This window comes from Motacilla alba, chromosome 1A (assembly GCF_015832195.1).
Source record: "Motacilla alba alba isolate MOTALB_02 chromosome 1A, Motacilla_alba_V1.0_pri, whole genome shotgun sequence".
Lineage (NCBI taxonomy): Eukaryota > Metazoa > Chordata > Aves > Passeriformes > Motacillidae > Motacilla > Motacilla alba.
This window is the reverse complement of record NC_052031.1, coordinates 66441484-66457433: the sequence shown is the minus strand read 5'-3', so window position 1 is coordinate 66457433 and position 15950 is coordinate 66441484. Positions and strand designations below refer to the sequence as shown.

At 40.0% G+C, this 15950-nt stretch overlaps 1 protein-coding gene across 8 annotated transcripts in view; it reads right to left on the bottom strand.

The window, feature by feature from the left end:
- Positions 1-15950, bottom strand: part of WNK1 (WNK lysine deficient protein kinase 1) — a 98560-nt gene that overhangs the window by 38163 nt on the left and 44447 nt on the right. For 7 of the 8 annotated variants that reach the window (XM_038155549.1, XM_038155551.1, XM_038155550.1 and 4 more), the window contains exons 5-8: positions 6023-6111; positions 4773-4992; positions 4226-4562; positions 2959-3143 (exon numbers count right to left, since the gene is read on the bottom strand). In XM_038155549.1, coding sequence (XP_038011477.1) covers positions 2959-3143; positions 4226-4562; positions 4773-4992; positions 6023-6111 — 831 coding nt within the window. Of the gene's footprint in view, positions 1-2958; positions 3144-4225; positions 4563-4772; positions 4993-6022; positions 6112-10228; positions 14841-15950 lie in introns of those variants that run through there. The other variant, XM_038155557.1, reaches the window with a different exon arrangement.

The window sequence follows — 15950 nt, the reverse complement described above, 5'->3', positions numbered from 1 at the left end:
AAGAAATGAAGACACACAATGGAAGGCCCAATATTGACTCATATGTGGTACCACAAGATATGAGAATGCTGAATGAATGCCAAGACACACTGGGAACAGGCTGTGTGCACCTCGGAGGAGCCCAGTTTGCCTTAGGTTACTGAGCAGTGTGGAAAGCTCCCTAGAACCCTCATGAGAAACACATGGAAGGCAGATCACACAGAGAAGGTTTTTTCTCTGGCCACGAGACACAGCCCATAGTGTGTGTACTCAAAGCACCTGGTAGTCTGACAAATAAAAACTTAGATACCAATGAGCTTTCAAACACTGATTAGTTTTAAAGTGAATGTGTGTTTACAGGGGTCACCCAGTTCTTCTACTGGAGCAGTCCCTCTGCCTGAATTATGAACTAAATGTAGGCAGCTGGCTCTTTATTAACTGAAACATTACCATAAAAATTTAAACCTTACACCTTCTACAACGTGAGTTGTAGAAAAAACTCAGTTCAATCCGTGGAAAATTCTGTAAAATTAGACTTAGACAAGCACCTTCCAGATGCTGGGCCAATAAAAACATCTGGATTTTGTAATTTTGCCACAATCCAGAAGGCCACAGGTCAAAATCCAATCAAATCAGAAGAAATACAATACATTTTTGAGGTGAGATTTGCATTTTTTTGGTTCAGGGGCTTCTGTTATTGCTCTTTTTGGTGGGGGGGAGAGGTTGTATTGTGTTTTGCTGTGGATTTTTTAAGTGAATGGAAATATATTTTTCAAGAGGCAGTATACACTTCTATGGAGGTAATCCACAATATCTTAAACTAAATAAAATGAAATACAGACCTCCAGAGAGAAAACAGCAAGATATTTGGGGGAGATCTTACTTTCAAGATTTCTGTTGTGAGAAATCTTGCTAAATTGCTTAAAAATTTGGGAGAGAAGTAGAAAAGAACTCAAATGGTTAACTAAATACATCTTCATCTATTCCAAGGCAGGAGTAGTTATACATCATTCCTGACCCTAATTTATCTGAATAGTTCAGAAACATCTGCACTGATGGAAACTACATTTATCTGTCTTTGTTGAGTATTAAATAAAGCCCTTCCCAAACAATAATTCCATGGTGCAATTTAGGCTTATCATTCCTTATTCTATCTAGCAACAATGTTGTGATCTGATCAGCCTCCTCTTATTTCAGAGCAGCCTTTTACAGCTTTCTCTCTCCTCAAGCTTATCTTGTATAGACTCAGTTATTTCCATCTTCCCACAAACCACATTTTTTGTACTCCTCCTGGGGTTTTTTAACACTCTCCTCTGAATTTTCTCCCAAGCCACCCTCCAATTCCCTCAACCAAGGTGTCCAGGATAGACTTACCAATAGCCAAGAGCAGAACTACTATTTCATATAATGGGATGTTTGCCTTTTTCATGACAGCATGATGTTTTTGACCATGTCCAGCTTGCGGTCCAATGTAATCCCTGACTTTTTTAAAAATTTATTTTGCAAAATGGCTGCCTAGCCAGTGGTTACTCATTATTACTCGTGTAGCTGATTATTCCAGTTTAAGCACCGACCTTGTTCTTGTCCTGATCAGACTGAATTCTGTGATTCTTTTTAAGGCCATTTCTTCAGTTGTCAATGTAATTTTGACCTTCCCAACAAAGGGTTAGTAGTCCCTGTAGTCTACCAGCCTCCTGGTACCACTGTTGTCATCACACAGTATTGAGCACGTTTTTGCAGCAAACTACACAGCTCAGCTATTCCTTAACCATGTGCTTGTTCTCCCTCCTCCTCCCAAAAGATTCTGGCCTTTTTCAATCTGGAAGCCAGCCATCCCAAGAGAGTGACATGGCTTCTGGCCCAGTATGTGCCCACACTCCAAAATATGGTTTACCCAGAAGAGCAGCTTATTTAGAGGGATTAAGAACTCATCATCAAGGACTAACAGTACCACACACCTCAGGTTAAGTGTCTTTGAGAAAGATGGAGATGCTTTGATTGTGGGTGATAGCAGCCTGTTTGCCAAAATCCTAGTTACACCAGTGATTCTGTAATAAAGCCTACAAGCACAGGTACCAGAAGAAGTGAGGACCCTCAATCTTAAGTGTCACATCTTCTCCTTTATGGTGTTACTACATTATACCATAATGTCTGCCTCAATCTTGGATTTTTATTTGTGTAAAAAACAAGCGACAAGGGAACCACTGAAGACATTATAAAAGTAGCAGAAGTTCTACTCCAGAATTAGAATAGATTTCTGCATACTCTCTTACTCAGATCTGAAAACATACCAAGGAAAAAAACATACCAAAATAAAAGGGCAACACAAATGAACATAGTAGGAAAAGTACTTGTGCCCAGTGCAGACTTTCCAGGGAAAAGGAATACACATGATGAGCAAATCAACACAAGCTAGAAATAAAACTGGGAACAAGGATGTGGGGTCTTTTCAGTCTGGAGCTCTCACATGCAACATTCTGTAACAGTTAAAAAAAGTCTTACCTGCAAAATCTGTAATCAAAGTCTCACAGAACACACAAAGCAATTTCATACAGTGGCTTCAATTACTCTAATCCCTTCCTCAAACTAAACCAGCAGCTTGATCCCTGCTAACTTCATATACACATACACACGCCACCTTCCCAAGCAAGATTAAATGCTTATTTTCAGGAAGTAGTCTTGTTCTGAGGATGTTACTTCCATTCACAAAAATGACTAACTCATTATTCTGCTTAACTGCAGCCCAGATTAAATAAAAGTTTTAAAGGCAAAGACGCTCTTGCACTTTCCCCTCCTCCTCTAAAATCAGTCATCTTGCAAAAAATAAAAAAGCCCCTGAATTCCTCCCATGCAGAATCTGTATCCTATGCAAAACAAAACATACATGGAAGATGGCCTGGCAGATTTCCTCTCACCTTTCAACAGACACACAAAACCAAGTAATTCCATGCATTTGCAGTGCTGTAAGGTCTGGCTTACCGCTGCAGGTGGCTGATAACCTCCGTGCTGCTGGGACTGCACTTGGCCAACTGAAGCTGGGTATCCCTGGACTCCAGTGCTTGAGACTGACTGGTCATGCTGGGAACCATAGGACACAGCCTGCTGACTGCCCACAGATTCAGTGTACACAGATGACCCCTGGCCACTGTCAACTGTTCCATCAGCTGCAAAAGTAAAGGATAAAAATCTGCATTTCAAGAACTGTGGTCTGGATTAAGAATTTCAAAGATCCTATACCTGATCAAATATTAAACTGATTTTTGTGCCATGTCACATGGACCTTTATTAGCATTTTGCCTCTTGTAATATTTAAGCTGATTTTAAAATCTTTTTTTCCTCCATTATGCCTTCCCTAAAACCCTGAAAAAATTACTAATTTCAAGAGTTCTTTAGGAACATATTTAAGAATAAACTGTATTTCCTACAAAAGGCTAGACTAGAAACAGAAACCTAAATTCCACATTATTATGAATGCTCTTTCAAGATTTATTAATCATTATTTTTATTTAACTTTACACAGACACTTAAAACAGTTGCGCTGTGCTGGCTGGCAGATGCACCATGGAGGCACAGTAGTGAACTAGGCATAATTTAAAATCCCAGTTATCTAACAAGCAGACAGTAATTCGCTTTTTAACTTCATCATTCTAATACAAAAGTTGTCATTTTCCATCAGGATTCAAATATTGATTCAAATGCTGGGATGGCAGAAAAAGAAAAGATAGGATTATAAATTCATCTGTTCATGTACAGTATGTAAAACAGAAAATTAAGACTTTTCAGAAAGGAAATTATGAGCTGAACTACTTGTAGATTAATCTCATTTCCACTTTATGTTAACAAGGATTCAAATAAGTGGTTTTAATAGCCTGATCTGCACTGGTGCAGGAGCATACAGCCTTCTGCAGGGCCAGGATATACTGCCCCTGTACGAGGGCAGCAAAACCAAGGGCACGTGTTCATGCTTGAGGTGCCCCAGTTCATTCAGCATATTGCCTTGAAACAAAGAGAAACCACTCTGTGCTAAGACACTGGGCTGTGAATTGCGCCAAGCCTTGGCTCAGCTAAGCCCCAGGAATGCATCTTATGTTGCTGTGCTTTCTAGTGGCCTACTGTTCCTCAGCAGCAGCAATGGCAGACAGCATCATCTTAGGGCATTTACTGCTCTATCCACCAAAAATGTAAAACTAATGGGAGGAACTGTGTAAGTGCAAGAGTTCCTAAAGAAACTGACTGAGGCACTTACAAAGAACAGATATACTGGGTTGCTGGAACTGCAGCTGTTGGTGTTGATCAGCTTCTGGCTCTTCAGGCTCCACTTGTGTAGAAACCGACGCTGAAGCAGCAGGGACAGGAGTAGTACCAGTGACAGACTGGGGATGCTTTGACCCTGCATGGGAAGCACTTGATGGCTGCTGCTGCTCCAGCTGCTGCTTCTGACTACCTTCTTCCTGAAGTATGTTCTCCTGTTCTTCTTGCACCGACTGGCGCTGCTCTCGCTTGCGCTTAATCAAAGATACCCTGTCCTTGATAGCCTTCGCCATTGTCTTGTGATCCCCTTCACAGACATAGCCAGACTCCACCTGAAGGAGGATACATTCACAGAATTCACACTGCCACAGACAGCCCCTGTCCCAGCGCTACAACAAAGCTCTTTCTGGCACTACCGGTCTACACACTTGTGAACTCGTTTATTTCTAGACAGGAACAGCAAAAGCAGAGGCTGACAGACCACGTTCCACTGTCACGGAACAGCACTGCTTCCAGAGCTTTGTCAGACCACCAGCACTTACCATTTCCTGTGCCACATCCTCTGGGACATCTCTTTCCAAATCAAATGAAAACTCTATTGCCTCATTATCTTTATATTTGCCCTTGAGTTTTTTGATGTCTTCAATTCGGAGCCAGAGTTTAATGGCAATTTTTTCTCCATCATCTTCCTCTGCAAGTTCTACCCGTACTCCAGTCTCTTCTTGGAAGAAAGCATGATTCAAAAGGTCCTTAATAGCATATCTAGATGTTGGGAAAGAATGTAGAAAGCACATTCAGCTATCAGGATTTCAAAAAATACTAAGGAATAACCTTGCCAGATGCTCCCCTGATTTATTCTCTAAGTTTTATGCTGTTTTGAACCACCTTATGTGCGTTCTGTTGGGTGTAATTAGAAGCTTTGTCCTGAAGGTACAAAAGAGATTGACAAATGCATCATTAACAATTGTAGTTAACAGATTAAACTAAATGGCAAGAAATAAGTGATGTGCAGCAACAAAATTATCTTCAAATGAGAAAAAAAAAATACAGAATTGTTTAAAACCAAGAAAAAGAACTGAAACTAAAAATACACAGCAAAACCATCAGATCATCAGATGTAAAATTTCAAGAGTTAGTAAAATGGGATGAATAAATATCCATGAGCAAAACTAGTTCTGAACAGAATAGAGGGCAGCTAAAGGGTGGACAAAAGCTGAAACAGTCTGAAATCGACATTCAGTAAGCAACAACCATGTAAAAGCAGAAAACAAAACAAGTGCCACAAATAAGCCATCAGCACAGTTACAGATTTCCTGTAATGGCATAAGTTAACCACCTGAAGTAGAAGTCATCTTGCAGAAAATATGGATAAAAATGAGCAGCAAGAATTTAAAACTTGGGAGGCCTTAAAATGATCAATCATACCAACAGAATCAAAGGGACAAAAAATCCCACAGGATTACAGAACAACCAACCAATCCAAATACCTGGAAACCCAAAAGGACTGTCCTCCACTACTCTGCCTAATTAGGCCAAAGTTTAATACAAGCAACAGAATTTCTGAATAAACTGACATGGATGGTTACTATGGCACTTGTACTTTTCCTGACACTGTTAATCCTCTTAATCACTGAACAGGAATCTACCAAAGATCAGAACTGCAGTAGTAGTACTGGCTTTCCAACTTTCACCAGAACAAAGATCCCAGGAACTAACTGGATTTGATATCATCCAAAGCACATAAAGGCCTCAGACAGCAGCTGGTACCTTTATCTGCAAAGCAAGTACTCACCTTTCACCTTTGTTTTGCCGAATGCATCCCTCAATAATCTCCTTCACTTCAGGGATTGCTACTTTATCAAAGCTGGCTGGCTTGACACCCTGAAATACACAAGTAACAACTGAGAAACTGCAAGGCCCATTTGATAGAAGTTTTGATTGTGTTGACAAACCACCTATTTTTACTCTCTAGATAACTGACCTAAATTACTAGTGCAAATTAAAGCAAAGTCTGACCCCAGTACTACAACTCATTTGTTTGTTAGTGACTTTTGCAAACGTTCCACACACCCCCCTTCCCATTTCCCAGCTACATTTCTGTAACAGAAGGCATTGGCACTTGGGTGCTCAAGTTATGCGAGGAGAACTTTTTAGTATCCATGGAAGTTGTGCAGGTTAGAGGGAAGTACAGAGACTGGACTGAGAATAGAAGGAAATGGTTCCTATGTAACACTAATGCCAGAAATCACAGGATTAATTTAACAGTCTTCAAAGCATCCTGTTGCTTCCCAAAATGTTTCCAACCTGCCATTACATGAAGTATTTTTTTACAGGAAAAACCTTAGCCCAGGATGATCTGACTGGATCATTAAATAACTTGTCCAATGTTTAAATAACTTGTCCAATGTTTAAAAAAAAAACAAACACCAAAAAAACCAAAAACCTTCCAGCATCTTAGCTCTCCCCCAAAGCCCTACGATACCCAAACCACTCTCCTGCATCACTGCTGTTGTGAGTTCAGGGAAATGAGCTTACAATACAGGCTGTAGAAGAGCCCTTCCACGATACACAGCAACACTTTTTCCAATACATGCTAAACTACAGGGGGAAAGGAAAACAAAACCTAAAAAACCCAAAGCTGTAAAACATGCCATGAGATGTGACCATCTGTGAATTCTGAAAAAACATTTCAGGCAGAGAGCCAAGCTTCATCACTTAATCATGGCCAAAAGTGGTATTTTGGGGCCAATTGTCCACAACAAAATCTGGCACCCAATTTTACTTGATACAGCCTTTAGTTTCTTCATTAAACTCTGTATTTAAAAACAGCAGAATGAGAGAGGATGAAGACATGCTGTTCAAATGTTTGAACAGAGCTGGTGTTTTCAAGCTAAACAATCCTGAAATTATACACCTGATACATCTGACCCTGTGTCACTGCTGAATGACAAGAAAACACAAAGTGAAAACCACAGCTCTAAAGTACAGAAATAAATGAAGCAGCAGTACAAGCACTGTGATTCGTGCCCTAAACAGAAAGTACTTCTCCCAATATCCTACAAAATACTGGTGACATCAAGATACGATCCTTCTCCATTCCTCTATTGTGAGCAGGAAACAAGCCTTGAAACAGCAAAGTTCGAGTCAAAACCCCAGTCTCTGCACCTACTGACCCTGTACTCAAAGTTCTTAAAAGAAAAAAAAAAGCCGACACAAAAACCCCACACTGTAGAAAGAAAACAATTTCTTTGATAAAAACCTGTATGCTCTTATAAGAGGAAGGTTATCTATTTCTTTGGTCTAAAATTTGCCCTTGTGAAACTCCAGCAACTGAAATTCACAGAACTGCAGACTATGCTGTGACTAGAATAATCACTGAAACACAGCCTGCCAATGAACATTAGCTGAATACTTTTAGAAGCTTTGCTGACAATTAAGCCTTAAGAAAAGCAATGCCCCAAGTGATAAAACATCAGACCCAAGTTTGGATGGGTAGGTTTGGTTTCAGAGTGTAACCAAGCCTTATATACACCTCCAGCTTCCAAGCAGGACACAGAGCTCTCCACTCTAAAGGGATTTATAAAACTCTGCTCATATAGTTGATTTGCCCAATGTGCCACCTTTCATTATGACCACACTTAAAATGGTCCCAGAAGTTCAGGTTTATATATGGAGTATAGATGTTTCTATACAAAATTAAATGCTCTCCTGTATAACATACTTAACCTATGCAATCATTACTCAACTTCTTATTGCATATATTGCCATCTAAATTTGCCCAAGTTTAACACATGTTAAGTCTTTTAAATAGCCCAAGCCTCAGACATAGCAGCCTGCACTGACATTCATTTACACTGCAGCAGCAGAAGGATGATGTCAGATTTGTGACAATCTCATTTCAGAAAACTAAAAGCTAACATGAGGAAGACAACTGGTACAGAAAAATATCAGCATAACAAAGCCAGGATTTGATTCTTCTTGCTAATTATTGTACCACATGCTCTGTTCTTGCAGAGAGCCTAGAAAGTTAAAGCTAAGGATAGATTTGAAAATCAGAAATTCAGTCTGCTACCCTGCGTTTCTCACTGCTGAAAGAAATTAAACACTTGTCCAAAATCTTCAGGCCCTTCCACGAGGACCATTTTACAATACTCCATTTTATGAATTCTAAACCAAGAGTACAGTTAAAAAGTGAAGCTCCTGCCAGCCTCCTTTAGCAGAGCTTCCATGTTCCAACTGCTCCTCAAAAAAGCTGGGAGAACATCACACTAGGACCTGGGATTCTGTGTTCAAGCAGCTCCCTACTTCTCACTTTGCTCCACAGTCCACGAGAAGTGCTGCCTAAGCCTCCTCCCAGCTCTGGACAACCACTCCCCAGACACTGAAGTTCATCACTTTTCAAACCCTTCTGTTCCCTCCTGCAAGCACCAATCGAAGCGTCAAATTGTACAGGACAGGGGTACTATACATGATTAAAACTCAATCAGTCAGTGAAATCTTTTCTAACAAGAGCTGCCTACACACCTTAATCTGCCATCACACAGAAACCCAAGCAAGGCCAGGCCATGAAATTCACGTAACCTTGATGTGTTCTTAAGACTGCACAAGCTGGGCAGCCAAGCATACCTTCAGCAGCTTCTGAACCCAAAGGCACTCAAGGAAATACAGTGTTTCCTGGTTTTAACCACACTAAAAATGGTCACATTCCTACGTGCTGCTCCTGGTCCCCTAACTCCGTAGAACAACCACAGGAAAACTCAAATCCTAATCTACCAGTCCAGTTTCCCAGTGGCACAATATTAAGAACTAAACAGCCAAATCCCACTAGCATTATTTACAAGTTTGCTAAAGAAACAGCAGGAAGAGCCCTTGCAAAAGAAAAAAAAAATGAGTAGACAGGTATAACAGGCACATATGAAAAATCAGTATTTTCTCAAGCTACTGTTCTAAAATTGCACAAGCTGACAGTGCTGCTGAAAGCAACAGTGTCCTTTTCTCCATTTCCCAGTCCCACACCAGTGTAATTTCCTTTATTTTGCCAGCAAACACATTAACACAGTTGCATAATGAAGCAAATCACAGCATGTATCAGACTTGAAACAAATCCAACCAAAAAAGGCAGCAGCAGCTTCCAGTGAGCTGAAGTTCCCTACACTGCTGCTTGAGCTCTCGGGCTTACAGAAGGACAGTCAGGGCAGAACTGCTTATTTTGAAAGAAGCACCAATTTAAAATAAAAATCACTGAACGCTTAGATTTTGAGAATACCTCTAAAATAAGGATGTTCATGTAGGTAACCACAGATACAAAACTAAAAACTCACAGTTTGCATGTTAGGCATAATAAAGATTTCGTATTTCACTTATCTCACATGTGATAAAGTTTATGATTTTATCAGATTTTAACCAGGTGAAAAAACATGTTCCAAAATTCAACATAATCAACACTTATTTGATGAACTAAAAGCAAGTTATGTATTCTTAAAAACATTAAATTTCCAGAAAACTTTGAAACCCCAAAGTATAAGCTATACAGAACTCTTCCACAATTTTTTGCCTAGAAATACATAATATTTTGCATTCATTAGATCACCAGATTACTGAGTCAGTAGTTCAACATCTTGTTCTAATGTAAGAGATACTGAAAACATCATTTTCTTCATTAGAGAAGGTACAATCAATGCTGTATATCTTCTACAACAAGTCAAAATGAAGGCAGATGAAGCGTTACATACCCTCAGACACTCTAAATTTAATAAAAAATGCTTAGATTTGGAACAAAACCATAGGCGGAAAATAGCAGAATCAATTAATGTTCCAGCCTTGATGGGCAGGATTTTAATTTACATTTTAAAAAACTACAGGGGGAAAAACTTAAGTTGAAAAGGTAAAGAACCAAGCTATGTAAAGCAGTTGAAAAGATTTGTAGAGAACTCTGATTCACTTCCAAAAGACTTTCCTGTGGCTACACGCACTTGACAGAGCTGAAATTCTTACTTACCTCTTTAGCACAATCCTTGTGAGAGCAGCAACAGTGGGAATTAACAATTACAAATATGGGACAGATCTCTCTTTTTGTGAAATCCATCAGGAAAAGAGAGCCACACGCACCACAGAGTTAGCAAGGTGCTATTTTCCGATGGGACTCCACTGGGCTGTGGACTTAACGCACAGCAGAAGGAAAGCAGACATCAAGGTTAGAAGGGAGCATTGTTTTCTCTTGGACATCTCTTGTTATTTTCCAAGTCCAGTACATGAGGCTGCAGAGATTGGCGCTCAATATCTGTTTCTGTCACTCTAATACTGATTAGAAAGAATCAATATAAGCAAGAGGTAAGCACGTCCCTGTCTGCCTGCCCAGCCAGATGCAAGAGGAGGAAGAAGTGACAGCAGAGGGATCCTTTACTTCCTGCATGTCCCCACCCACCCACTTGGCTGCTCTGCCTACTCTCCACCCAGGTTTTCTGCAAGAGTTTAAGGCTGTGAGTGTGATCATCACGCAGTTCCCTCCTGCTGCTGCACAAGTACCTCTGTGACCAGGGCAAGCAAGTCGGTCAGTGTGCTGTGCAGGGGAATGAAGGCAGCTGCTGTTTCTCCTCTCCCTTCCATGGAGCTACAAGCAGCACACACACAGCTGACTGCCATTCAGCCTAACTAAACTCAAGTCAGCACTACCAGTATAATCCATTTTGCTACCAGTGGCAAAACCATCTAAGTTCCTTTTCTTTTTCCTTAATGTAAGGGCACAGAGATTTGAAGGTGATTTTTAAACACTTTCAAACAACATCCAGGTGTTTAAGGTGTCCTTAAACATCTGCACAATGTTAGAAAGCTGTATTGTTGCTTGGTTTACACCACATGCTCACAAACAATCCAGAGTTATATTTTCTAGTATCTCTCACTAGACTTCAGACCTCAACCTGAAGTTCAATTTTTTTTTTTCTTCTGATACCTAGTTCCAAGCAACCATTGTAAAACCCATTTATTAATCAAATGAGCTGGCCATAGCTTCAAGGTTTGGGGTATTTTTTATGCTAAGGACATAAGAAGCAATGCTAAGAAAGATCACATATGCCATTTTAAAGATGAAGTTAGCAAACTAATTTTGACAAACTAATGGTGATGAATTGTTACAAAATGCAATTTAGAATTATCAAGATCACTTTTCACCCTAAAATAACATACTCAGTTCCTCAAGTATACCACAATTATACCAGTGGTGTTTTTATAGTATACACCATCAGCATTGCAAAAGCAACATTCCACACACTTAATTAAGGCTACACTTTTCTGGGGTACAAGGCACGACCTGCAAAGAACATTCAACATTTCAGCTTTTGACAAGTCAAGTCTACCTGTCCCAGTAGAACCATAACTCTCGCTTGGCTCTTTTCAAAGATGCTGTAATTCTAAAAGCCTGGAAAGAATTCTACAGTAACTGATTGATCTTCTCAAACAATATGTTCTAACACTGCAGTCCAGAAGCTAACAGCACCAGCAGCAAAGTCAAATCACACAAACAAAGTAATTAAAATGTCTATATTTCCTTTCTGCTAAGCTGTTACCATTCTAGTTTGAGCCAGTCCCAGGCTGCCACAAACCATTAATTCAGGAATTTAGAGAGAGTATGATTGCAGTGGAAAAAAAGATCCAACCTCTTTCCCCTAGTCCCAAAGAAGCCCTCAGGCTATGGTATATATAGCATCTAAATTGGTTTACCCGTGATCTCCTAAATTTCACTACCTGCAATTAGTTACTTACCCAGCCCTCAATACCTGCATGCTTAACCATTTCACTCCCTCTAATCATTCATCTTAATCCTGCTGCCTGGTCTAGGAACATTTTTTCAGATTTGGTTCTTTCCTTATTTCACACAGAACATACCTGAAACTGTTTGATAATTCTCACCCCAGCTGAACTGAATACATAGTATGAAAATAAAGACTTCAGCTTAGCGTTTACTCAGTTCAAGAGACACACGGTTTGCCTACAGAGGATTGATTTTCTTGCTCTGGTAAACAGCAAACTAGAGTAGTTATTATAAAGAAATAGAAATGCAACATATTAAACAGAAGTAAAAATTTCATTTCACTGATGTCAGTATTTTCATAGCAATTAATTCTGGACAATTGATAATTCTGCCAAGAATTAAACTGGTAAATCCTGCAGAATAAACTCTGTACCAGATCAGTATCCTAGCAGAGTAAACAGCATTACTGCAATGCAAGCAGTGGAAGCAGATGAAAGCTTTAGTGAGCCAGAGCCAGCCCATGAGGCACTGTTCAGGCCAGGACAGGCCTTGCTGTCTTACCTTCTGATCAAAAACAACGACTGCATATTTTGAACCCAACACTTCTCCAACTTGACGGATCTACCATCATCCACATCAACATTTCCCATCTCATCTGTTTGAGAGCTCTATGCCACTGAAACACCTTAAGCAACTGGCCTTTACCCTCTGCAGTGCAGGTGTGTAAGTTATTTGAGGCTCATGATCCTTAACTTTTTCCAAACCAACAGGTAAGCATGTGTGCCCTGAGTTCAGAACCCCACTGTGAAGACAATGGCGATGCTGTAGAATTTACACAGGCTTGCTTGCTGTGATGCAGATACTCTTCCTCTTCAATTTACTGCCTAACCTCCCAAACATTTTGGGACGTTAAGAAAAAGGTTAGGGGTCAATCACGACAAAAAAACTGACAGATGTACAGAACTAAAGTTGTTATACATACAAGATATATCTTGACACACTCAAACTAATTGCTTCTTCCTGAAGTTAAATTTGTATGAGAGAAGCTTTGGTGAAAAGCATAAAATTCATTCCATGAGCAATCATTCCATGAGCATTCTTCATTCCATGAGCAATCTTTGCTCACTATCACCTTCACAAACATATCCTACAGGTGATCAGCAAGCCCAAGAGCTGGAGAATACCGACACTACCTACTCAACCAACTTCTCTGTCAGTGTCTCAGCACTGTACTTTTATCTACTGAAGCCAGAGACTTTACAGCATTCAAAGCCTTACAAGACTGCTCTAGCAGGCTACAGTTCTGTTACTTCACTCCCACAAGCTAAAGTTTGAACAGGAACTAGTCATAATTCTTCTTAGAAATTCCTGGCTGCAAGCCTTTCCAGCACTCTCAAGACAAAGGTAGTAACTGAAGTCAAAACCCACTGTATTTGTGATAATACTAAAATGCTATGCACTATTGCAAATATATACTACTCATAATATACACTACTAGAGCTACCCCCTGACAAGTGACCCAGCCCAGCAAAAAAGGTGTTTTAAGTTTTTACTCAAGACATGCCACTGCTCCTCAGAACCACCAAGTAAATGAAGCATCTCTTTATTTCAGAAGTCCAAAGAATCTGAAGCTAAGAATATTGTTACAGTTTTAAAAAAAGTTACTGATTAATCACAACAGCTACTGCAATTGCAGCGATTCTAATGTATAGAATAAATTAATCAAGCTCCAGAACACGAAATTTTGTAACCAGGACAGAGTTTCTTAGTGCACAGCTGGCTAACAATTAGCAAATTTGGTGCATGGAACAGTGAAAAGGGCCTTGTTTAGAAACATACAGTATGAGGACAGAGGTTCCTGTGAAACAATAAAGTCTGACTGGACAAGTAGATCAGGTATTAACTCTTTTACTCTTGCACAAAAGCATAAAGGTAAGATCAGTGGCATCTACCATGCACAGTTCTTTAACCTCACCCTTAGAGGCAGAGATGCTGCCTCTAATGTGAACACCTCGAGCTAGCTCAACAACCCTTTGCTTTATTGGGACTTCAGCTTGAAAATGGCTTTCAGAAAAAACCCAAAACCAGACATGCCTAGACACACATTTCAGTTATATAAATTTAGAAATGCCACAGTGACACAATACTAGAAGTGTCTGTCTTCTATTTTCAGTATGGAAAACATGTTTTTGAAAAATAAAATTGTATTAGTTATACCCTCTGCTTTAATCTGCTCCCACTCTGGTAGAAAATCCTTGTTCTGCACTCATTTTTAAGTTCATGTACAGTAACTCAAAAGCCACAGATTAGTTCACTGGACTTCAAACTGAATTTAAATAATGAGTAACATGGGCCACAAAACCCATCTGATACCAGAACTAGCCTTTAGAAAGGATTATCTACTTAAAAGGCCTAAGGTAATGTTGCAAACGCCAAAAATAGTGCACCATTCCAACAATGCACCAAAAGTCACCATGCCTTTTTATTTTCAGACTTATTCTAATAGGAGTGAAGACTTTCCTGGAGTTATCCCATTCCTACCCCTTGCAACTATAGCAGTACAGCTGGCAGGACAAGAAATAGTAGCCTATGCATTCTTAGTGTCAGTATTTTTAACTAGTGGCACTCTAAGACAAAAAACATTGAACCATCAGTCTCCCCACAGGAATGTTTCAGTGATTCACCTATCACAGAATTATAATGGTTCTCATCACACTGCAGAGCCAGGCATTTTAAAAACACTTATCACCTCCCTGCTCCTAAGAGCCACCTTCCCATCTCTTGTTAAATCAACCTCAGTTAATGTAAGAACTAAATGGATGTCAGTACAGGATAGAATATTAAACACTAGGATCATAGTTTTAAGAGATCTGATCCTTAAAAATACTTTTTAAAATTTTAAAGATACATTGTTTCACTCACATTCTCTGAACTTAGGTTTCTAAAAATACATCTAGAAACTCTGCATTACTACCACATTTCAGAAATTAAATTACACTTAATTTTATGCAACTCAACTAATGCTCACAATCCTCCACTCCTTTCAATTCCTGATGATCTTAAAATCCCATCCTGTTCAGAACTGCCAAAAGACACAACCCAGGCTCATCAGTGAGAAAGGTAAGAAAAATAGCTCCCTTTACTTTACTTCAAACCAAGTTTGTTTCACATCAATATTGACAAAAACAAATTTAGCTGTGATATTAAAGCTTTTGATGGTGAACAGTGAGCTAATTTCAGAAAATAATTCAGTTGAATAAGCCTTTTCCCTTCCAAACTCAGGCATCACCTGACTTAGCTGTGCAAACAACACAAAATCAGAGTGGGTCAGGCTGGAAGGGAGCACAGTGGTCATCTGCTCCCACCTCCCTGCTCAAGCAGGGCCATCCCAAAGCACATGGCACAGGATTGCCTCCAGAGGGTTCTGGAATATCCCCTGTGAGGGAGACTCCACACCCTCCCTGGACAACCTATTCCAATGCATGATCACTGCACAGGAAAGAAGTTCTTCCTCATGTTCAAGTGGAACTTCTGCTCATCAGTTTCTGCCCCAGCCTCTTGTCCTATTGCCTGGCACCACCAAAAACCTGGCTCCATCCTCTGACACCCTCCCTTCCCTCCCAGATACTCAGACAGCGATAAGGTCCTCTCAAGGCTGAACAGGTCCAGCTCCCTGAGCCTGTCCTGGAGAGAAAGATATTCCAGTCCCTTCCTCAACTTTGTCATCTGACAGGCTCAAGCTGATCACTGCTTTTCCTTACTTGGATCATTGTAACTTGTTAAAGAGGACTCCTAAAGTAACATGCAAGACCGCTTAAGATATTAATGCTTCAAATCCTCGAATTCCCACCTTCCACTTTTAAGGGTCTATGTTTCTGAATTGATGAGTCAGTGACTGAATCCCCACACAGGAAGATTCTGCACTCTTAAAGCTGTAACAGCAAAATGCTTGCCACTGAGGTGAATGGCTACA